Here is a 23238-nt window from a genome sequence, read left to right as displayed (position 1 = left end):
TCTTTTACTCCTTTAGTTATTGGTTACACCTCTTTGAAACAGTTTAGTTATTGGTTGATTTTGAGAATCCTTCTCTCCTATGTGAACATAAGCACTATGAGGACAGGGGCTATTTCTGTTTTGTTCATCATCTAATTTTTCCAGCCTGACCAGCTGTGGAAATCCAACAGCTGATGAATGAATGAATGAACAATGGGCGGATGGATGAATAAACTTTTGGGCAGCTTTTTCAGCACCCTGGCCCAAGGTCTTCACAGTTACTAAATACTAACTGAACACATATGGAGAATGAAGCACTCTGCCATGTGCAGCCAGAAAAAGAGAGCCGAGAGAAGCCCGCCTTGCATCTGCAGCATGGGCCATGGGGCTGGAAGACAGAGCCCACACAGGTGACCTGCCGTCTAACGACATGAAGCACAGGGTGAGGACCAGCGGTGACTGGTTTAGACAGCACGTGATGGGGTCGGAGGAGGCAGAGATTGCTGGGGACCAGAGTGGCCAAGACAGGCTTTACGGAGGAGGGGGCTTGGTCCTTGGAGAAGGATGAACTGGGTACCGGCAGGCCAAGAGAGAAAGATATGAACGCCAAAGTCAGCGAGCTGAAAGCACTTAGCAGGCGTCTAGGGGCTGAGCCTGAGCTGGAATGGCACGTGCGGGCAGGGAAGCTGCGGTACTTGACGAGGAAAAGTGAAAGGGAGCAAGGTCCAACTGCTTTTGAACACTGAGCTAGAGACTTTGAGCTCTATTCTGCAAGTGCGAGGGGGCCCAAGAAACGCCCTGATGCTTGCGTCCTTTGGGGACATCGCTATTGGGTGCCCTGGGAGAGACAAGGAACCAAAAGGAGGGAGACTGGTTTTGAAGCAATTTTAATCATACACATTGGGAGGAGTTAAGGACTTGAACAGCAGGGAACAGAGAGGGAGAGAATTCTAGAGACTTTGCAAAGTTCAGCTCACTTACGGTAACAGCAAACATTCTGCCGAGGCTGCATTCTCAGCACTCATGTGTCTTATGAGATAGGTTGTTTATTATACATCTTATATTTCATAGAAAATATACAGAGAATATGATATTAGTATCATAAACTGTTTATATAACAGTATGCAGCTAGATAAAGGTGGGGAAGCTCACATCTCAGAGAAGTTCCATCTCTCTCTCATATTAATATTTTAGAGATCTGTAACAGTCCGGTTGAAAGCAAGAATCTGTGGTAAACACCAAAAAGGTGGGAAGACACTGATCTTAAGGAAATGACAAATAAATCAGTTCAGTTCAGTCGCTCAGTCGTGTCCGACTCTTTGCGACCCCACGAATCGCAGCACGCCAGGCCTCCCTGTCCATCACCAGCTCCCGGAGTTCACTCAGACTCACATCCATCGAGTCCCTGATGCCATCCAGCCATCTCATCCTCGGTCGTCCCCTTCTCCTCCTGCCCCCAATCCCTCCCAGCATCAGAGTCTTTTCCAATGAGTCAACTCTTCACATTAGGTGGCCAAAGTACTGGAGCTTCAGCTTTAGCATCATTCCTTCCAAAGAAATCCCAGGGCTGATCTCCTTCAGAATGGACTGGTTGGATCTCCTTGCAGTCCAAGGGACTCTCAAGAGTCTTCTCCAAAACCACAGTTCAAAAGCATCAATTCTTCGGCGCTCAGCCTTCTTCACAGTCCAACTCTCACATCCATACATGACCAAAGGAAAAACCATAGCCTTGACTAGACGGACCTTAGTCGTCAAAGTAATGTCTCTGCTTTTGAATATACTATCTAGGTTGGTCATAACTTTTCTTCCAAGGAGTAAGCGTCTTTTAATTTCATGGCTGCAGTCACCATCTTCAGTGATTTTGGAGCCCAAACAAATAAAGTCTGACACTGTTTCCCCGTCTATTTCCCATGAAGTGATGGGACCAGATGCCATGATCTTCGTTTTCTGAATGTTGAGCTTTAAGCCAACTTTTTCACTCTCCTCTTTCACTTTCATCAAGAGGCTTTTTAGCTCCTCTTCACTTTCTGCCATAAGGATGGTGTCATCTGCATATCTGAGGTTATTGATATTTCTCCCAGCAATCTTGATTCCAGCTTGTGTTTCTTCCAGTCCAGCGTTTCTCATGATGTACTCTGCATAGAAGTTAAATAAGCAGGGTGACAATATACAGCCTTGACGTACTCCTTTTCCTATTTGGAACCAGTCTGTTGTTCCATGTCCAGTTCTAACTGTTGCTTCCTGACCTGTATACAGATTTCTCAAGAGGCAGGTCAGGTGGTCTGGTATTCCCATCTCTCTCAGAATTTTCCACAGTTTATTGTGATCCACACAGTCAAAGGCTTTGGCATAGTCAATAAAGCAGAAGTAGATGTTTTTCTGGAACTCTCTTGCTTTTTCCATGATCCAGCAGATGCTGGCAATTTGCTCTCTGGTTCCTCTGCCTTTTCTAAAATCAGCTTGAACATCAGGGAGTTCACGGTTCACGTATTGCTGAAGCCTGGCTTGGAGAATTTTGAGCATTACTTTACTAGCATGTGAGATGAGTGCAATTGTGCGGTAGTTTGAACATTCTTTGGCATTGCCTTTCTTTGGGACTGGAATGAAAACTGACCTTTTCCAGTCCTGTGGCCACTGCTGAGTTTTCCAAATTTGCTGGCATATTGAGTGCAGCACTTTCACAGCATCATCTTTCAGGATTTGAAACAGCTCAACTGGAATTCCACCACCTCCACTAGCTTTGTTTGTAGTGATGCTTTCTAAGGCCCACTTGACTTCATTTTCCAAGATGTCTGGCTCTAGATTAGTGATCACATCATCATGATTATCTGGGTCATGAAGATCTTTTTTGTACAGTTCTTCCGTGTATTCTTGCCACCTCTTCTTAATATCTTCTGCTTCTGTTAGGTCCATACCATTTCTGTCCTTTATCGAGCCCATCTTTGCATGAAATCTTCCCTTGGTATCTCCAATTTTCTTGAAAAGATCTCTAGTCTTTCCCATTCTGTTCTTTTCCTCTATTTCTTTGCATTGATCGCTGAAGAAGGCTTTCTTATCTCTTCTTGCTATTCTTTGGAACTCTGCATTCAGATGCTTATATCTTTCCTTTTCTCCTTTGCTTTTTGCTTCTCTTCTTTTCACAGCTATTTGTAAGGCCTCCCCAGACAGCCATTTTGCTTTTTTGCATTTCTTTTCCATGGGAATGGTCTTGATCCCTGTCTCCTGTACAATGTCATGAATCTCATTCCATAGTTCATCAGGCACTCTATCAGATCTAGACCCTTAAATCTATTTCTCACTTCCACTGTATAATCATAAGGGATTTGATTTAGGTCATACCTGAATGGTCTAGTGGTTTTCCCTACTTTCTTCAATTTAAGTCTGGATTTGGTAATAAGGAGTTCATGATCTGAGCCACAGTCAGCTCCTGGTCTTGTTTTTGCTGACTGTATAGAGCTTCTCCATCTTTGGCTGCATAGAATATAATCAATCTGATTTCGGTGTTGACCATCTGGAGATGTCCATGTGTAGAGTCTTCTCTTGTGTTGTTGGAAGAGGGTGTTTGCTATGACCAATGCATTTTCTTGGCAAAACTCTATTAGTCTTTGCCCTGCTTCATTCTGCATTCCAAGGCCAAATTTGCCTGTTACTCCAGGTGTTTCTTGACTTCTTACTTTTGCATTCCAGTCCCCTATAATGAAAAGGACATCTTTTTTGGGTGTTAGTTCTAAAAGGTCTTGTAGGTGTTCATAAAACTGTTCAACTTCAGCTTCTTCATATATGAAACATATAGATATATTTATTTATATGTGTATATTTTATATTCTCACATATAATAATATATGGAGCATGCTTATATGGACCATATAAACATATGGTTTTTCCAGTGGTCATGTATGGATGTGAGAGTTGGACTGTGAAGAAGGCTGAGCGCCGAAGAATTGATGCTTTTGAACTGTGGTTTTGGAGAAGACTCTTGAGAGTCCCTTGGACTGCAAGGAGATCCAACCAGTCCATTCTGAAGGAGATCAGCCCTGGGATTTCTTTGGAGGGAATGATGCTAAAGCTGAAACTCCAGTACTTTGGCCACCTGATGTGGAGTTGACTCATTGGAAAAGACTCTGATGCTGGGAGGGATTGGGGGCAGGAAGAGAAGGGGATGACAGAGGATGAGATGGCTGGATGGCATCACGGACTCAATGTACGTGAGTTTGAGTGAACTCCGGGAGCTGGTGATGGACAGGGAGGCCTGGCGTGCTGCGATTCATGGGGTCGCAAAGAGTCGGACACGACTGAGTGACTGAACTGAACTGATAAGTGTGTGTGTGTATACACGTGCATATGTATGAATATATATGTACATATTTTGCAATATATCATGTTTGATTTAGTTGCTAAGTCGTGTCCAACTCTTTTGTTACCCCATGGACTGTAGCCCAACAGTTCCTCTGTCCATTGGATTTTCCAGGCAAGAACACTGGAGTGGGTTGCCATTTCTTTCTCCATGTTATATACCTAAAAGTATGTAATATGTACGTCTCAACAAATGGTGAGGAACATTATGATGAAGGCACTTGATCTGAATATCTTCATGAAGGTTCTGGTTTATTTGCCAAGTCCAGTCCCACGATGCCTGGTCACTGGAGTGCACAGCACACAGTAGGCACCCAACAATGATGTATTCAATAAATGGACTGGTGGACTGGCCTGGACACCAGGAAATGCAAACACCCCATACACCTGGCTTTGGAATGTGTTCTGGGAGGGTGACCCATGAGTTCGAATCTACGCTGAGAAAAGCTGCCTGGAGGGGCCGCTGGAAGCTGTCATCCTCTTGTTGGCCCCTGGGTCAGCTCTGCTTGGCAACTTGCATCTGTTTTCTGGCAGCTTCTGAATATTTCGGTCTACAGGATGCATCTTGCTGGACTGAATTTGGTGGGGTTCTCATGAATGACAGAGAAGTAAACGAAGCAAGTCAGGCAGCCATTGAGGATGGAATGAAATGTTTTGAAGTGCCAGAGCATCAAGCATGTCTCTGTGAAGAGTAAAGACTAACAGCCTGAACAGTGTTCTGGCAGCCCACCTAGGGCTCACATCGGACCACGTAAAGTAGGCTTGATAAAGAGACTTTACAAAGGCATGAATGGGATATGAACACCTCAAAGGATGGTGCAAGGCCCTGAGGAGGAACAGCAGAGAGAGGCTACCAGTCCCAAGCCTGAGGGGCGAGGGTAGGGGTTTCCAGGACACGGGCTGCCCCACCGAGCGGGCTGCTGCATGGAGCGGGGTCTGCAGTGGGCGCTTGTGACGCTCCCGGCGAGCCATGTTGGTTTCCCTTAGCCGCTTTCGTGCCTGGATCTCTCATTGGATGGGGAGGGCACTGGGGTTTCTCTGCTGTTTGCCCAGCACCTACTATCTGTTCAGCTCACTGAGACTCTGTGTTCCTCCCCCATAGCTCAAGGAACATCATTTTTACCGTCTTTCTGTGAGACTTGTGCAAAGCAACTGCAGGAGTCAAAGCCCGTGTAAATGTGAACTGTTCTCACCAGCTGTCGCTGAGGTTGAATGAGCTCCCTCGCTGAGCCTGTTTCCTTAGCGGGACAGTGACAATACGGAGAGCAGTGCTGATTTACTGGTTGGCATGACTATTGCACAAAGGTTACATTTAGGGGGCCCAGTGGCAGCATCCAGTGTTTGTCAGTTACTGTGACTGACATTGGGCCACTACCTTAGATAGGAAAGCGGTACTTCTACAAAAGGCCTTTGGGACTTAGATAAGTTATAGTCTAAATTAAATGCCTTTTTTGGTTCTTTCAAGTGAAAACAGGCATATGGAATGATGAGGCCTATATACTACAGCTTAATCTGCAAATAAACACGCACACACACAAATATTGGAAGAAGAATCACTAAGATTCTCAGGGCGCTATTTTTGGCTGATGACTTTCTCCCCCCTATTGATTTTAAGACACCTTCCAAGTTTTTGTGAGTTTACACTGGTTTGAAATGAAAGCGTACAAAATGAACTTTCTTAAAAAGACAAACAAAATTCATATCTGGATAGAAGACAGCTTTCAAATATGAGTGTCTCTGGGGTAATTTTTTTCAGAAATGTAAATTTTTCTGCAAATGTAATGATAAATGATCCTTTTGTATACCTCAATTTGCCCCAGGAGCTATGGGAAGTTTATCTAGGAGTAAAGATATATCCTTTGAATTTTCTTCCAGTTTACTTAAAATTTTTTATTGAAGTAGGATTAATTTACAATGTTGTGTTAGTTTCAAGTGTATAGCAAACTGATTCAGTTACACATACATATTCTTTTTCAGAGTCTTTGCCATTACAGGTTATTACAAGACACTGAATGTAGTTTCCTGTGCTATACAGTAGGTCCTTGTTGTTTACCTGCTTTATGTATAGTAGTGTGTATCTGTCAATCCCAAATTCCTAATTTATCTCTCCTACTCTTGCCTGGAAAGTCCCATGGACAGAGGAGCCTGGTAGGCTACAGTCCATGGGGTCGCAAAGAGTCAGACACAACTGAGCGACTTCACTCTCACTTTTCACTTTCCTGCATTGGAGAAGGCAATGGCAACCCACTCCAGGGTTCTTGCTTGGAGATCCCAGGGATGGGGGAGCCTGGTGGGCTGCCGTCTGTGGGGTCGCACAGAGTCGGACACGACTGAAGCGACTTAGCAGCAGCAGCGGTGGTCCCCTGTAGTTCGTGTTTATTACTATTTTCCATTGCTTTATGGGTGCGCAGGGTTGACTGTGAACATTTTTGCTGTCTTTAGGAGCCTTATTATTATTTGGACATTTCTCAATTGGAAATTTATCTATTATTAGCACATTTATCAATTGGAAAAAACCCTTACCTCTCAAGACTGAGAATGAGCTGGATGATTTCTGTATAAGTCACGTATATTGAAAAGAAGTAACAAAAGAATTATGAAGTTATTCTTGGAAGTCCAACAACTATTATTGTTTTTTCTGTAAGCTACTATTTTTTTTTCTGCTTCAAACACATGTTTATAGCTGAAAACTTGAAAAGTACAAATACTGCTAAACCAGGAAAATAAAAATCCTTAGTAAATGCCACTAATCAAGAAAAACAATGGCTAACCTTTAAAGAGCATCCTTCTAGTCATTTTCTATATTTAAATGTCCTTCCCCCTCAATGGATCGTATACATATGACTCTGTATGCTACTTTTCCTCATTTATTAGCATATTTATGAAAAATTTTTAACAGAAGCATCATTTTAAAGAGTTATATAGTTTCTCACTTTATAAATGAACCAGCTTTATTTACAATACCCTACTGGTAGACGTTCCGATGATTTCCATTGTTTATGCCATAAAGAATTCTGCGTGAAACATCCTTAGAGCTAAATACGTGCACACAAGCATGACGGTTTCTAATTCTTGGAAGTAGATTGCTTTCTCAAAGGATATTCAAAATTAAAGTTTTTGATACACACTGCCAAGCCGTTCAGAAGGGTTGTATCAATTCCCACTCTTGCCAGAACTGTATGAGAGCCCCAGAAACTTTATAGTTTCTTAGGATGTGTGCCTGATCATATTTCTTAAGGCTAACAGAGGAAGAGGGTGGGGAAGACTCTATTTGTAAGACCACAATCCTTTTGGACCCAGGAGGTCCTGTGACCAGTGTGATTTACAGACAGGCTTCAGCACTCATAGTTACCCTGGGAGCAAAAGAATTTATCTTGATGAGAGTGAAAGAACCCATGGTGTATTTTTAGGAAGAGGCCCAAGGTAATTCAGGTCCTATGTAGCTCTGACCATTTCCTTGTTGACACTGAGCTCTGAACCATTGGCAGGATTCTTTTTTTTTTTTAAAGTGGTTATTTCCCTCCCAGCCTGATTTAGTTTGCACCTCTCTGCCTGGCAGACTACCCTCCGCCCCAGTACATGTGATAACAAGATACTCAACTATTTAATTTTTATATTTTTGGCTACTGTTTCACACTGAAACTGCAGTTAATCACTCTTTACAACCTGTGTTTATTTAGATAATTAGGCTGGTTGCTCTTACGAGACTGTCTTGGCAGTGGGAGCCCCTGGTACCTTGATCTTTGGCTGAAAAGTCCAGGCCTGCCCACACTTGGCCTTGGGGTGGCCTTAGTCCAGCCTTTGAGGCCCACTGTGTGGTTTTTCTCACTCTCTTATTAAGGAAATAGCACCCCTGGAGCCCACCCAGAAAGTGTAACTGCTGCAGGAAATGGGGTGCCGTGCTGGACACCCAGGGAGCTTTCTGGAAGCCTGCTTTCCGGAGTCCACGCCCCGGTCTGTGGGAAGGCGTGTCCTTTCTTGAGTCAGGTGCTGCTCCACTGGGGTTTCTCTGGGACCAGCACCGACCAATCACTTTTCTATTTTCTTTCCGTTTCTTTTCCAACAGAGGAGCCATAACTTCTTTCTTTTTTAAAAAAAATTTTGGCTGCACCATGTGACACATGAGATTTTAGTTTCCTGACCAGGAAATCACACCTGCGCCCCCTGCATCGGAAGCTCAGAGTCTTAACCACTGAACCTCCAGGGGAGTCCCCAAATGAGCTGTAAGTTCTGAAGGATCTGACTTGCCTGAAGATCTTTCAGAAATGTCTTTGGGTCATCACCTTCAGTAGAGACACCAGAGACACCAGATCTGTGTTTAAACCTGTATGACAGTTCAGTTCAGTTCAGTTCAGTCGCTCCGTCATGTCTGACTCTCTGAGACCCCACGTACTGTAGTGCACCAGGCTTCCCTGTCCATCACCAACTCCTGGAGCTTACTCAAACTCATGTTCATCGTGTCAGTGATGCCATCCAACCATCTCATCCCCTGAGGTCCCCTTCTTCTCCTGCCCTCAATCTTTCCCAGCATCAAGGTCTTTTCAAATGAGTCAGCTCTTTGCGTTAGGTGGCCAAAGTATTGGAGTTTCAGCTTGAGCATCAGTCCTTCCAATGAACACCCAGGACTGATTTCCTTTAGGATGGACTGGTTGGATCTCCTTGCAGTCCAAGGGACTCTCAGGAGTCTTCTCCAACATCACAGTTCAAAAGCATCACTTTTTTGACAGCTGGCATTGTCATCAGCCTTGCTGCTCTTTCTAATTTTTTTGCTTGACAGCTGTGATGATCAGCCTTTGTGTTAGTTCCTAGGGCTGCGGTAACAGAGCCCACACACTGGGTGCCTTAAACAATACAATTTTGTGTCCTCTCAGTTCTGAGGCGGGAAGTTGGAGATGTCCGGCGGGTTGGCCCCTTCTGAGGATCCCTTTCTTGCAAGTGGCCGACCTCTCCCTGCGCCCTCACGGTGTCTTCCCTGTGTGCATCTGTGTCCTGAGCTCCCCTTCCTGTGAGGACAGTGGTCACACTGGATGAGGACCCTCCTATATTACCTCAAATTAGCCACTGCTTTAAAAGTGCATCTCCTCAAACAGTCACATTCTGAGGTACTGGGGGTTAGGACATCAACAAGGGGACTTTAGGGGGACACAATTCAGCCCATAACAGCCTTCCGGATGGCCCTCCAAGGAACTCACATCCACGTGTAGCCTCCTCCCTCGAGGAATCAGCTGGTCTCTGTGACGGCAGACTCTGGAGAGGTGACAGGGTGTGGCTTCCATTTGCTCTCTGCCTCTCGGGCTCCAGAAGAAGCCGGCGGCCATGTTGCAAGGACGCTCAAGACACCCAAGTGGGGAGAAGCAAGGCCACCCGTGAACAACCAGCACCAACCTGTCCATCACGTCAGGGAGCCTCCTTGGATGCTCAGCCCTCAGATGACTGCACCCCAAGCCGATAGCCTGGCTGCAACTCCGCGAGGCCTCACGAGACCCGAAGTAAGAACTTCCCAACCAGGCTACCCTGGAACCCCTGCCCCCCAGAAACTGCGAGGCGCTAATTGTTCATTTTTGTTTTGAGCCATTCAACTTGGGAGTATTTCATTACATTGCAGTAGCCTCTGGAGTGCACGCCAGGCCTCCCTGTCCTTCACTATCTCCCAGAGTTTGCTCAAGTTCACATCCACACGTAACCGCCTCATCCTCTTGCTGAGTAACTGAGAGCTAAAGCCTTGCTCCGCTCTGCTTCCTGACCGTGTGTGATGAGCTGCACTGGGTACCCAGAGTCTGAGCCTGCGGGACTGCCCCAGACTTTAGCTTATATCACAAGAGGAAAAGCACACACATCCCCTTGCAGAGGCCCACGGTGAGCTCTGACCACTTGGCCTTCAGGCAGCTATCCTTCCAAGTTCATGCCAGGTTCCAGGGCCAAAACTAAACAGCCCTTTCTCCTTCTTCAAAGCGCTAAGGCTGAGCCGCAGTAATAACTGGGAACCGAGAGCAGAGCTCTCACGCCGGCAGCCCGTGGACCGGATGGGGCCTGTAGGCATGTTTTGTTTGGCTCTCACAGTGTTTTAAAAGTTGGAAAACTTTACATTAAAAAAAAAAATCACATTTTCAGCATCTCCCGAGAGGTTGGAAGCTATGACAACACCAGGCCCACATACCAAGCCGGCAACCATCCCCTTGCTGAGCCCAGTGTGGGCACCTCACTTAGGAACAGGGTGGGGGTGGTTCTGATTCATTCATGGGACTCAAGATTCACTCGGGCACCTACTCTGTGCCAGGCCCTGCTCTGCTGGCTGGGAATCCTCATGGCAGAGACACACAGCACCTCTGCAGTGCTGGCCTGCTCCTGGGCAGAGAGACCACAAGCACCTAAGTGACTCCAGACTGTGAAGACCATCAGACAAGGACAGCTCAAGGCGGAGACCAGGACGAGGTGCCATGCTGGCAGGGTGCCTCGGAAGATCTCTGAGATGACGTCCGAGTGGACTCCTGAATGATGAAATGAAGCTGGCCACGCAGAAATGTGGGGTAAGAGCATCCCAGCCCAAAGGCAGAGCTTGTGCAAAGACACTGCGGTGTGAATGAGTGTAGAGGGCTCCAGAGGTGGGACCACAACTGGGGACTGGATTTATTCTAATTACGGAAGACAGAGTGGGATGGGGGCTGTGATCTGAGTTGCCTTAGATAAGCTCTCTCCAACTGCTAAGCAAAGAAGGGGCTAAGGGAGGCAACGGAATCAAGGAGAAGGGAGGAGGCCCAGATGGGTCTGGATGAGAGAAGTCCAGAGTGGGCTGGGAGCAAAAGGGCTGGATTTGGGATCCTGAGAACAGGGAGTGCCCACAAGACTTGCAGGCGCAGCGGAAGGGGCATGGGGTCAAAAAAAGGAGTCCAGCTTTCTAAAGTGGGGGATATTACAGTGTGCTTATACCAGATGGGAAACTGACGATTCTGTGGGACAAACATGCCAAGTGTGGTTTAAAGCCTTCATGGACAGTTTACCTTGCACCGAGGAGTAGAGAATTTCTTAGTGTTCAGTAAGATTAAGAAAGTTCATCGGCCCAGGCAGCCAAGGTTTCCTGGCTCCGCACACACACACAGTCCCACCCTTCAGTGCTAACCCGAGTCGAGGCCTCCACAGGGAGCTGGGGGACAAGAAGAACAGGCACTTCCAGCCTGGGTGGGAGAAGGTTTGGGGGAGAATGGATCCATGTACATGTATGGCTAAGCCCCTCTGCTGTTTCCCTGAAAACTACCACAACACTGTTGATTGGCTATACCCCAACACAAAATGCTTTTGCTGCTAAAAAAAAAAAAAAAAAATCAATGGGCATTTGAGATGGTGAGTGGATGGGGACCCAAGATGGTGAGATGAATGGGCACTTTCAAGGACACTTTCATTTTCCCCTGGACCTGTTTACACCACAGATCTAAGGGCCTGTGGGTCTCTGACACTGGGTGTTGGGTCATGAATGCAGTTGTGGGGCTGGTGGGCTGAGAGGGCAGGGGTTTTGCCATGTGACTCAGCCAGGGCTTCAAGCTTTTAAAACTGACCAGCCAAGCAAAGGGCTCAGTGTCTCATTCACAGACTTTTCCTGAGTCAACAAGGCTTATTCATGACTGACCCGAGGATTCCTTGAACTCTCCATGGGAACCTGTCTTTTAGCCACGGTGTCTGTTAATGTTTTCTTTGGCTGATGACTTTTCGCTTTTAACCTAACTCCTGAATCCAACTTCCCAGGAACGTAAGGCAGCAACTTCCAGAACATCAGTCATTCGGCCTGCATGTGGATCTACTTCTTCTGCTCAGAAGAACCCCTGCATAATATTAAGTGACCCCACACTGAGGTTAAGAAGTGTAATTCCTTTCTGTAGATAGAGGTCAGGTCATCCGGGGTGCCTTGTTCCGCTAAGCAAACTAGAGGACGTAGGGAGTCCTGAAGGACGTGCAAGGGTCAGTGATCAGACTGGCCCTTTAGAAGGCTGCTTCTGGCCACCCTGGGGGGAAAGCCATGTCTAGGGACAGGGGGCCTCCTGAGATGACCAGGCAATGGTCCCTTGATCTAATGCAGCAGCAGGAACAAGGGAGGATGGGGTAGAGACATGAACGCTTGCAGATGTTATATGAGAGGGAAATTGGAGTTTCCAAACTCACAGGTCACTTGCTGGGGCCCCAGGCGCAGTCAGACAGGGGGAGCCACCCTCATGAGTGTCTCTCTACCCATGTGGCAGCCAAGCCTGTTAAAATGGGGGCTAATTAAGAGAGGCTGGATGCCCACTTCAGGCTGCTTCTGCTGTCTGCTGGGCTGCCCTTCAGACACCCTCCACCCTCCTGACCAAGGGCCTTCCTTCCCTGAATGCTGGGCGAGGGGCCTCGGAGACATGGGACACGTGTTCCTTGTGAACTGGTTTTTGGTTCTCTTTCTATTCTTGCCTGAGAGTCTGCCTGTGTGGCTAGGTCACTTTCTTTCCTTCCCCCACCCACCCAGATCCAAGATGTCACTTACACATGAACTTCTTTTTAAAATTAATGTTTCATTTCACATGTGCTCCAGGGATCCACTGTAGCAATTTAACACATCAAGGAGCTCACTTCAGATTTGATGAGTGAGTGCACCTTTTTTGCTGTTTCACAGTCGAGTTTGTTCTCCCTGGTAGCACGGCGGGTCTAGGCGAGGCTGTTTCACTACCGCAGATTGGGGCCTGGGATCGCTCATTTCTCGTGTCATTTCAGCCAGGTGCCCAGGGGTTTGGTCAGACACCAGTCTAGATGTTGTTTCAAAGGCATTTTTAAGATACGACTAACATTAGACATAGAGAATAAACTTATGATTATCACAGGAGTAAAGAGACAGGATAGATTAGGGATTTGGAGTTAACAGACACATTACATTTAAAATAGATAAACAACAAGGACCTAGTGTATAGCACAGGGAATTATATTCAATATCTTGTAATAACCTACAATGGAAAAGAATCTGTAAAAGGTGGCAAAAGGTAAAGAATCCACCTGCCAGTGCAGGAGACGCAAGAGACTCAGATTTGATCCTTGGGTGGGGAGATCCCCTGGAGGAGGAAATGGCAACCCACTCCAGTGTTCTAGCCTGGAGAATCCCATGGATGGAGGAGCCTGGTGGGCTACAGCCTATGGGGTCGCAAAGAGTCAGACACAACTGAGTGACTGAGCACGCACGTATATAAAACTGAGTCACTTTGCTATACACCTGAAGCACTGTAAGTCAACTGCATTTAAATTTTAAAAAGATATGACTAACATTAAATCCGCAGACTTTGAGTAAAGCAGGTCACCCTCCATAACTTGAGTGGACCTCAACCGACCCATGGAAGGCTTTAAGAGCAAAGACAGGTCATCTGAAAAAGCTTTTATCCAGGCTGAAATCCAAAACTCTACTAATATTTCCAGTCTGCTGTCCTGTGGAATTCAGACTCAAGACTGAACATCAACTCTTACCTGCATTTTCAGACTGCCAACCTGCCCTGCAGATTCAAACTTGCCAGGCCCCACAACTGCGTGAGTCAATTCTTTAAAAGCAGTCTGTCTATCTATCTAACTATCTATTACCTACTGGTTCTGTTTCTCTGGAGAACCCTAATGATAACAGAAGGTGACTTTGAAGGGTGGACTGTTTCCCTGGTGGCTCAGATAGTAAAGAATCTTCCTGCAATGCAGGAGACCTGGGTTCGATCCCTGGAGGGGAGATTCCCCTGGAGGAGGGCATGGCAACCCACTCTAGTATTCTTGCCTGAAGAATCTCATGGACAGAGGAGCCTGGTGGGCTATAGTCCATGGGATTGCAAAGAGTCGGACACAATTGAGCGACTAACCCCTTCACTTTCACTTGAAGGATGGCCTTTCAGACGTCGTCTTAGCTCCACATTGTAGGTTTCTCAGAATGACTCACTGAGCTCTTCTTCAGCCTACAGGCTCAGAGTCTTGCACAGGCTCTTCTCTCCACCAGGACACCTTCCCCAGGGTCTGCAAGCCCTCCTCCTCGCATCTCTGCTCAGCATGCCCATCACCCCTCTACCCTGTGCCTCCCTGCAGCAGCCCCCACCTGCCGGCCTGCCCTCTTTCCTTTCCTCACGTGCTTGTACCCTTAATGCTTGTCAGCACCTGAAATGTGATGTACTCGCTCCTGCATTATCTGCTTTCATATCGCATCCAGGTCCACTGCGGGAAGGTCAGCTCCAGGTAGACTGTCGATCACTAATGACTTTCCCAAGCCTGGAATGGGCCTTGCATACAGCAGGCACTCAATAATGACAAGGTGCAGACTAACTCAAAGACAGACGGATTATGCAATGAGGGGGGAGGGGGCAGAAGGAGGCAGACCCTGGTGAGTGGTTCCCCTCGCCCTTGACTTTCCCTCTAGCCAGGGTACCAGCCAGTGGGGACCGGAGCCCCAGTCTCCCCAGTAGCACCCTGACAGCACCCATATAAGACACCTACCAAAGGGGGGCAGCCGCTCGGCTTCCGAGGAGCAGACGTCCCTCTCCTGGGTCCTCCTGCCGTAGGTCGCAGAGTAGATGTTGAGAAACTTGGACTCGTGGCAGTGCAGTTTCAGCTCGTGGTCTTCACACACGGTTTTGTTTTTTAACTCATCTGAAGCAGAAACCAAAATCAGCGGCACCATCAGCTTCCCCAGAAGGACTCCGTGAGCATCGCCCGCATCCTGGGCAGCTCCCATCCCCCGTGGGGCTGCACCCCTGGAAGGGGACAGACGGCATGGCCCTGCCTGCCAGGGCCTCTCTGACCCTGCGAGCCTTCTGCGGGCAGGGAGCAATGAGTGGACCAGGATAGAGACCCAGGGATTACGCAGAGGACCAAACGGAGGAGGAGAGACGTCAGGGTGGAGAGGGCAGGGTGCGCTGGGCCAGTCCTAGGACAAGCCTGGCCATAAAGGGAGTTCCTCTCCCTCCCCACCTGAAGACACAGATTTCTTGATTCAAGGGAGCCTTTTCTCAAATGGGACCCACACAGCTGCATGCTCAGTCCCTCAGTTGTGTCCAACTCTTCCCAACCCCGTGGACTATAGCCCGCCAGGCTCCTCTGTCCATGGAATTTCCCAGGCAAGAATCCTGGAGGGGGTTGCCATTTCCTCCTCCAGGGATCTTCCTGGCCTGGGAATTGAACCCGCGTCTCTTGAGTCTCCTGTATTGGCCAGAGGGTTCTTTACCATTAGCGTCACCTGGGAAGCCCCCACACAGGTAAAGACCAAGAGTAATCTCAGAGGGAGTGCAGCTAAACCTCACCATCCAACTTCACAACATTCCAACATCCCATCTGTGTATCTACCAAGAGACGGAGAAACTATAGACAAGCAAATTATTTCCTTTTCTAGGAAAGGAGCAAAAACAAGGCACCGTGTCTGTGAACAATCCCTCCTTGAAACACAAGGTCCTATCACACAGCATGGGGAACTACAGCCAACAGCATGTGATAGACCCTAGTGGAAAAGAATATGAAAAAAAAGAATCCCTCTTTGGAGGTGTGAAGAGCTGGTTCCAAGTTTGGCAGTTCAGGAACAATGGGCTCTCAGGCTGGTGAGAGTCTCAGAAGAGGAAGATTCCAGCTCATGGTTAGTCCCCAAAGAATTTACTACAAGTTTATTTGTTTAATCTGAGTACCACAGTGAAATTCTCTTTGCAACATTATACAGAGGTGACATTATAAATGCATCCTGGAGAAAATAGAGTTTATTGGGTTTTTTTTTTTTTATGGAGTGTACCAAAAAAAAACCCACCTCAATTAATTTAAATGTTTACTAATGAATGGATTTTTTAAAGTAGTAGTATTTTTTAAGTAATAATAGTAGTTAAAATCATATTAAATAATAATACTATTATTATAATACTAGTACTAAAAAACCACAGACGCAGAAGACTACCTAATATGTGATTCCATTTCTGTGAGATATCCAGGAAAGGCAAACGCCTAGAGGAAAAGTGAAGGTTCCTGGTTTTGAGGCTGCGGCTTGGGGACATGAAGCGACAATGATAAATGGACACAGGGAAGTGTTTCGCGACGATGGAGATGTTCTGTAGCTGGACGGATGTGCTAATTGCGCAGCTCTGTGCTGCTGCTGCCCAGTCGCTTCCGTCGTGTCCGACCCTGTGCGACCCCAGAGCCGGCAGCCCGCCAGCCTCCCCCGTCCCTGGGATGCTCCAGGCAAGATCACGGGAGTGGGTGGCCATTTCCCTCTCCAATGCATGAAAGTGAAAAGGGAAAGGGAAGTCGCTCAGTCGTGTCCAACTCCTAGCGACCCCATGGACTGCAGCTACCAGGCTCCTGCGCCCATGGGATTTGCCAGGCAAGAGGACTGGAGTGGGGTGCCATTGCCTTCACAGTTACCAAAAATAGTTGAGCTGGACACTTAAAACAAGTGGACGCTATGCTGTGTGAATTATGCCTCAGCAAAGACATTTCTGTCTTACTTTTATTTATTTGGCTGTGCTGGGTCTTAGTTGCGGGATCTCTGTCTTCGCTGGCATGTGGGATTTTAGTTGCAACATGCAAACTCCTAGCTGTGGCATGTGGGATCCAGCTCCCTGACCAGGAATCGAACCCCAGGCCGCCTGCGAGTGTGGAGTCTTAGCCACTGGACCACGAGGGAAGTCCCAACCAAGATATTTTAAAAATAACAGCAGCTAATATTTACCAAGCCCTTTCTCTGAACTTGGGCCTTGTTCTAGGATCTTGGTATGTCTCAGTGAATTTAATAACCTTCTGCGAACCACCTCTTCTTATCCTTTGCATCTTTAGAAAATCGCTTGTAGGAAGGATTCATAGATGCTGGATGCTAACTTTTGAACTTTTGTCTCTTACATGTGATAAATATCTTTTCCTAGCCTCCCACTTATTTTGGACTTTGCAAAATAAAAGCAAAGAAAAACCTAAAGAGGACCATGGTTATTTCTTTGCATGTGTGGTTCTCTCCTGCCCCCATCCAAATGTTTTTATAAGAAAAATCATGAAAAAATGCTAGCCCCAGTCTATCACCCCAATCCTAGTTTTTTTCTATTTTGAAATGGCAACCAGGGGTACACCTTACAACCAGACAAGCACTGGTGTCACTAGCAAACAAGAGCTAAATTCCAGGATGGGGAGGAAGAACAAGGAAAACTAGTCCCACATCTCCCATCACTCCCACACCCACCCTTTTATTTCTCTCTCCCACTCATGTTTTTATTCCACTTTTCTTTCCTGGATTGGAGGTGCAGGCTGATCCTTCAAATCAAAGTTTTCCAGTTGTCATCTGAGGCCCCTCATGAAATCAATTTTGTGAGTCATGATTAGAAATTTAAAAAAAAAGAATAGTTCAGAAAACATCAAAGTGCATCATACAAAGTAAAGATAAACACTATTTAATAACAGATTCCTTTTAGTTGTGTGTGGTTACATTGGGCCAAAAGGCAAAATGTTTTTCTTACTCTGGGTTGCGATCAAACCGTTCTGAAATTCCCTGAAGGAGAAGGCGAGAGCGGTAAACACCAGGGCAAAGGTGGCCAGTGGGACCCTCATATCCTGGAATTACCGATGCTTAAGCTCCAATCTTAAAACATGAAGGAAAATAATTTCCTAACAGAAATTCCTCCTTTCGGTAACTTGTAAATCCCCATGCCTAAAAACACAGAAGGAGCAGTGAGGCCAAGCTTTTGAAGTGCTTGAAGGAAAAATTTTAGTATCTCAAGATTACCATCAGCTCCGGTGCTGGAAAACTTGGGCAATGGGATTCCTTAGAACATGTTGATGGGAAGAGTCATGAACGAGAGATGTAGAGCAGAAAGCAAGTTACAGATGTTCCGAGAATCCCCATCCTGTCTAGGGTTTGCACATACCTGTGAAGACCCATCAGAGGAGGAAAAAGTCAAGTGATGACTAAGCAAATGTTTCGGAAGCCCTTTACCCAACACTGAAATCTTAATAAAGCAGTTTAAACTTAGAGCCAAGAAAAGTTTTGTTTTCTTTTTCTTAATAAAAAGAACATGGAGTCTGACCTTGACATCGGAAGGTTTCATTTCGGTGAGTCATATCCGCACTGCTATGAGTTCTTCAGGGTTTTGATGAGCAAACACTAAATCCCACCAACACCAAAATATTGCCTGACTTCAAAGGTCCAGTGTGAGAGACGACCTTTGATGCAGAACAGAGGGCCCGCATAGACACACCAAATGAGCCCAAGCACCCTTCTAACTAGAAGAATACCAAAAATGCTAAGAATGCCCTGCATTGGCAGAGCTCGCCAAAAAAGGAGGAGGGAGAAGGCAGGACGAAAACCAAGCCTTATCTCAGTATTCCGGAAACTTTTGAACAGGAATAGTTTCTTTCTTTTTTATCAGAACTTTTTAAAATTAGAAGAGCTTTTTTAAGGCATGTCATGAAATGCATTTGGTGGTGCTGGTGATTTAGTTGCTAAGTCATGTCCGACTCCTGCGGTCCCATGGAGTGTAGTATTTAGTAGTCTCAATCCATCTGGTTTTTAAGATCTATTGATTAAAAGTACCAGCCTCGGTATAAGCCAAAAACTCAGCCAGAGTAACACAACACCCCCATGTAAGCCTCCAGTGGTTTCTGTCCCCAGATTACAGGCAAATCGACTCCTGAAATGGAGGGACCTGTGAGTGTCACGTTACATGCTTGGGGTTACCACTGTATGCTGCTGAGTGTCTGGGTTCCTTGGGAATGTACTAATTCACCGTCACCGAAGAGTGACATTTCTGGGTTCTGAAAACAATGATACTAGTAACATAATTGCTGCTTTTCTTGGAGAACTAGAACTTGTGTCAGAGCTGAGTCAGAGTGCTCGATGGTATCAGAAAAGAAAAGGTGTGGGCAGCCTTCGCAGAAATGTGTTGCCAACATCCGTGTGGGTTTGGATGCTTTACCCAGGAGCCTGGGTGGAGGTACAACCACCCAGGTTTAAAGGCGGCAAATTCTCCCTCCTAATTAGAGGTCGACGTGTGTGATTCATTCCTCTTTAACGATACACGGACCCATCTGCACATCAGCAGAGGCCTTTCAGAGATGGGTAGGGGGAGCGATGAAACTGAGCAGGGCCCTGTGGGACTCCTGGGCATGGAAGGCTTTCTGGCCCATTTCTTATTTGCAGGGAATAGACTCAAGGCTCCATGATATTCCCTGAACTGCAAAGGGCAGATCAGAACAGTTGCTAATCAGAGACGAGACGAAATGCAGAAACTAGAGAAGAGCAGCCAAGAGACAATAGTGCAGCCTTGGGGCAGGGTCCTGGCTCCTTCTCAGGGGATACATAGAGCAATATCTTTGAGCTCTTTACAGAACTAAAACCCCCAATGAATGGAAGGTGTTCAGTTCAGTTCAGTTACTCAGTCGTGTCCGACTCTTGGCGACCCCATGGACTGCAGAACACGAGGCCTCCCTGTTCATCACCAACTCCCATAGTTTACTCAAACTCATGTCCATGGAGTTGGTGATGCCATCCAACCCTCTCATCCTCTGTCGTCCCCCTCTCTTTCCGCCTTCAATCTTTCCCAGCATCAGGGTCTTTTCCAATAAGTCAGTTCTTCGCATCAGGTGAACATCAGTCCTTCCAATGAATATTCAGGGTTGATGTCCTTTAGGATTGACTGGTTGGATCTCCTTGCAGTTCAAGGGACTCTCAAGAGTCGTCTCCAATCCTTTGGAACTTTTGGAAGGTGTTAGCATTCTTCATTCCAGAGAACACCACCTGAGGACCGATGAAAGGAGTACAGGCCCTGCACACACCCTAATCCTATTAGCAAGCCCACCCTTGGACTACTATAAAACTCCTCACCAAATCCCCATGGGCTGGGACATGCAGGTTTTCGAGGCAGCAGCCTGCTGTGTCCCCCTTTCCCTGGCAAAGCGATAAAGCTATCCTTTTTCTACTTCACCCAAAGCTCTGCCTCTGAGATTCGATTCAGCGCCAGTGCACAGAAACCCAGCTTTCAGCACCAGTGCTTTGCCCTGATAGGAATATGTTATTACTGACATTATTCACAGCTGCCCGAGCATGACAATGTTAACATGAAGACAGCTATTTAGCCTCTTTTATTGTGTTTTCAGGGGCTTCCCCAGTGGTACAGAATCCACCTGCAATGCAGGAAACTCAGGAGATGCAGGTTTGATCCCTGGGTTGGGAAGATTCCCTGGAGAAGGGCACGGCAACCCACTCCAGTATTCTTGCCTGGAGAATCCCATGGGCAGAGGAGCCTGGCAGGCTACAGTCTATAGTGTCACAGAGTCAGACAGAACTGAAGCAACCAAGCACACACACGCGCATTGTGTTTTTAAGTCCTCAACAGACAATGCACAATGCTATTACCTGGGGCAGAGCACACTCCCCCCACCCCCAATCATGGGTATGTCATTGCCTTGCAGTCATTCATATCTTTAGCAAGGATTCCTTAAGGACTTCCCTGGTGGTCCAGTGGTTAAGAATCTGCCTGCCAGTGCAGGAGACATGAAGATTCCACGCCATGGGGCAACTAAATCCGTGCACCAAAACTACGGTGCCCGAGCTTTACAGCCTGAGAGCTGCAACCACTAAAGCCTGGATGCTCTAGATCCCATGCTCTGCCACAAGAGAAGTCACCACAGTGTGAAGCCCACTCACCTAGAGAGTAGTCCCTCTCACTGCAACTAGAGAAAACCCCCACACAGCAAAGAAGACCCCATGCAGTCAAAAATAAAATAAACAAATAAATTAAAAAATTTTTTAAGACTTACTTTAATCTGCCCCTTGGAATAACAGCTGTCAGTCCCTGAACTCAACTTCCTGACAGGTCCTGTGCTAAGCATTTTACACACAGCCCTATATGTTTATTCTTCACAGCAGCCCTGCATAGAAAGTGTATTGTGTATCATCTTTATTTTACCATTGAGTTATGGAGGCTCAGAACACTTCCTTCCGCTGCCCAAGATCACAGATAGCCCCAAAGCAGAGAAGAACATGAATCCTAAATTCAAAGACCTGCTGCAACCGAAAATTCTCCAAAGGGATGAGATTTAAGGATGAGGTGAAGCATGGCACACAATCAAGGAAAGAAGATTCCAGTGAGGACTGCTGATAAAATACTCTCCAAACAACAAACACACAAATGTGCCCTGATGTGTAGCCTCAGCCGATTTCCCTGGTATAAACACTTCCATCAAGGTGGCTGTCACTGCACACAGGTAAGGATGGGCCAAGAGGGGTAGACTGGCTCCCATGGTAAGGCTGGCTCCATGCGCCCTGGATTCAGCAGTGGGGCCTTTGGACACTCAGAGTGTTATGCAGGGACTGGAACTGGGGCCATGGAGAAGAGCCTCTGGAGGTGAGTGCTGCAGAAAAAGAGGGAGGAGGGGGTGGGGACCACCTCATTTCTACCACTATTTCATAACAGCCCATAGGAACTCCAGCAAACTTCAGTGCCCCAGGTCACCAATGTCCATCCAGGTCACACAAGATGCTCTGGTCTGAACCCTTGTGTCCCCCTAAAATTCACTTGCTGAAATCCTAATGCCCATGAGATTAGGAAGTGGGATTAGGCATCAGGAGGTGGGGCCTTTGGAAGGTGCTTAGGTCATGGGGGTGCACCTTCAGGAATGGGGTTACTGCCCTTACATACAGGACCCCAGAGAGATTCCTTGCCCTTCTGCCAAGTGTGGTTAGAGTAAAAAGGACGGCTGTCTATGAGAAGCAGGTAGTCAGAAGATATCAAGTCTGCACCTTGATCCTGGCCTTTCCAGCACCCAGAATTGATAGGAAGAAATTTCTGTTGATTGTAAGCCACCTCACTGATGGCATTTTGTGATAGTAACTCAGATGGACCAGGACACAGGGCTCGCCCCTCTAGTCTGTTACACATGAGGCAGCCAGAGGGGGCTTTACAACCCCATCCGAGGACCCTGCCTGCTTAAATGCTGCCCTACAGGAAGACTCCGCCTCCTCCCTGGCCATCAGGGCCCTGAATCCTGCCCCACTCTCTGCCTGGTGCTTCTTGCTGCTCCCTCCAGGCCCCTGCACCTCCAGCTGCAGACTTCTCTAAGGAGTGAGCTTCCTGTGCCCTGACCTGACCCTAGGAGTTCCTCATCACTTGCTGGGAAAGTCTTCCCTGAACTGAGGTCAATCAGTTCCTCCTTTGAGCTTCTTGCACAGTATCAAGCGCACAGGGGTCTTCTTTAGATATTTTTTTAAGAGAGAGGTTCTTTCTGGGGAAAGGAGATGTTTGGCCTAGAAACTAAGATGCGATCAAGTATGTAAAGATCTGAATAAATGTTTTCTGGATGAAGGGACAATGGAAATCACTCAAGAGAGAACAACCATCCGTGAACCCTCTGCCAAACGTGAGTTCTCTTCATAAGCAGGACCTGGCCACACCTGTGCACAGCAGTGCTTAGTGAGGGTCTGATGAAGTGAAGTGGGCAGACCGGCCTCACTGCCCGCTGTAGACACAAGGCTGTGACCTGCACCAGCTTTCCCGGGGCCTGCTGATCTCACAGGGCCTTTTCACTTCTTTCAGACGCTGGTCCTGCCCAGCCTCTTATCATGAGCAGTTTTCCAACAGACAGAAAATGAGAGACACTACTGCAACAAATTGGCAGAAGTGGAAAAGAAGGCGAAGCTTAGGCAGACAAGGGTGTGGCCAAGGGTGTTATCTTTTTGGGGGGTGGGGGGGGCTCTTTTTCTGTTTCTTTGGCTGCGCTGGGACTTTGTTAGAGCACAAGGGATCTTTAGTTGCTGCATATGGGATCTAGTTCCCGGATCAGGGATTGATCTCCCTGCACTGGGAATGCAGAGTCTTAACCACTGGACCACAAGGGAAGTCCCTGGTGTGGTCATTTCTGAGATCAGGTGCTTCTAAGAGTGTGGGCATCTAGAAGTGAATTTCCTGAGGCTACTGAGTC

At 47.0% G+C, this 23238-nt stretch overlaps 1 protein-coding gene across 5 annotated transcripts in view; it reads right to left on the bottom strand.

Moving 5' to 3' along the window:
• The window catches only part of EVA1C (eva-1 homolog C), a 113846-nt gene that overhangs the window by 34966 nt on the left and 55642 nt on the right, over positions 1-23238 (bottom strand). For all 5 annotated transcript variants that reach the window (XR_005718930.1, XM_040228045.1, XM_040228030.1 and 2 more), the window contains one exon: positions 14800-14952. Coding sequence is in view for 4 of the 5 variants with exons in the window: in XM_040228045.1 (XP_040083979.1) it covers positions 14800-14952 (153 nt within the window). In the remaining variant the exon portion in view is untranslated. The remainder of the gene's footprint in view (positions 1-14799; positions 14953-23238) is intronic.

This window comes from Oryx dammah, unplaced genomic scaffold, assembly GCF_014754425.2.
Source record: "Oryx dammah isolate SB20612 unplaced genomic scaffold, SCBI_Odam_1.1 HiC_scaffold_2, whole genome shotgun sequence".
Lineage (NCBI taxonomy): Eukaryota > Metazoa > Chordata > Mammalia > Artiodactyla > Bovidae > Oryx > Oryx dammah.
The sequence above is the reverse complement of the archived record's forward strand: the minus strand, read 5'-3'. Positions and strand labels throughout refer to the sequence as shown.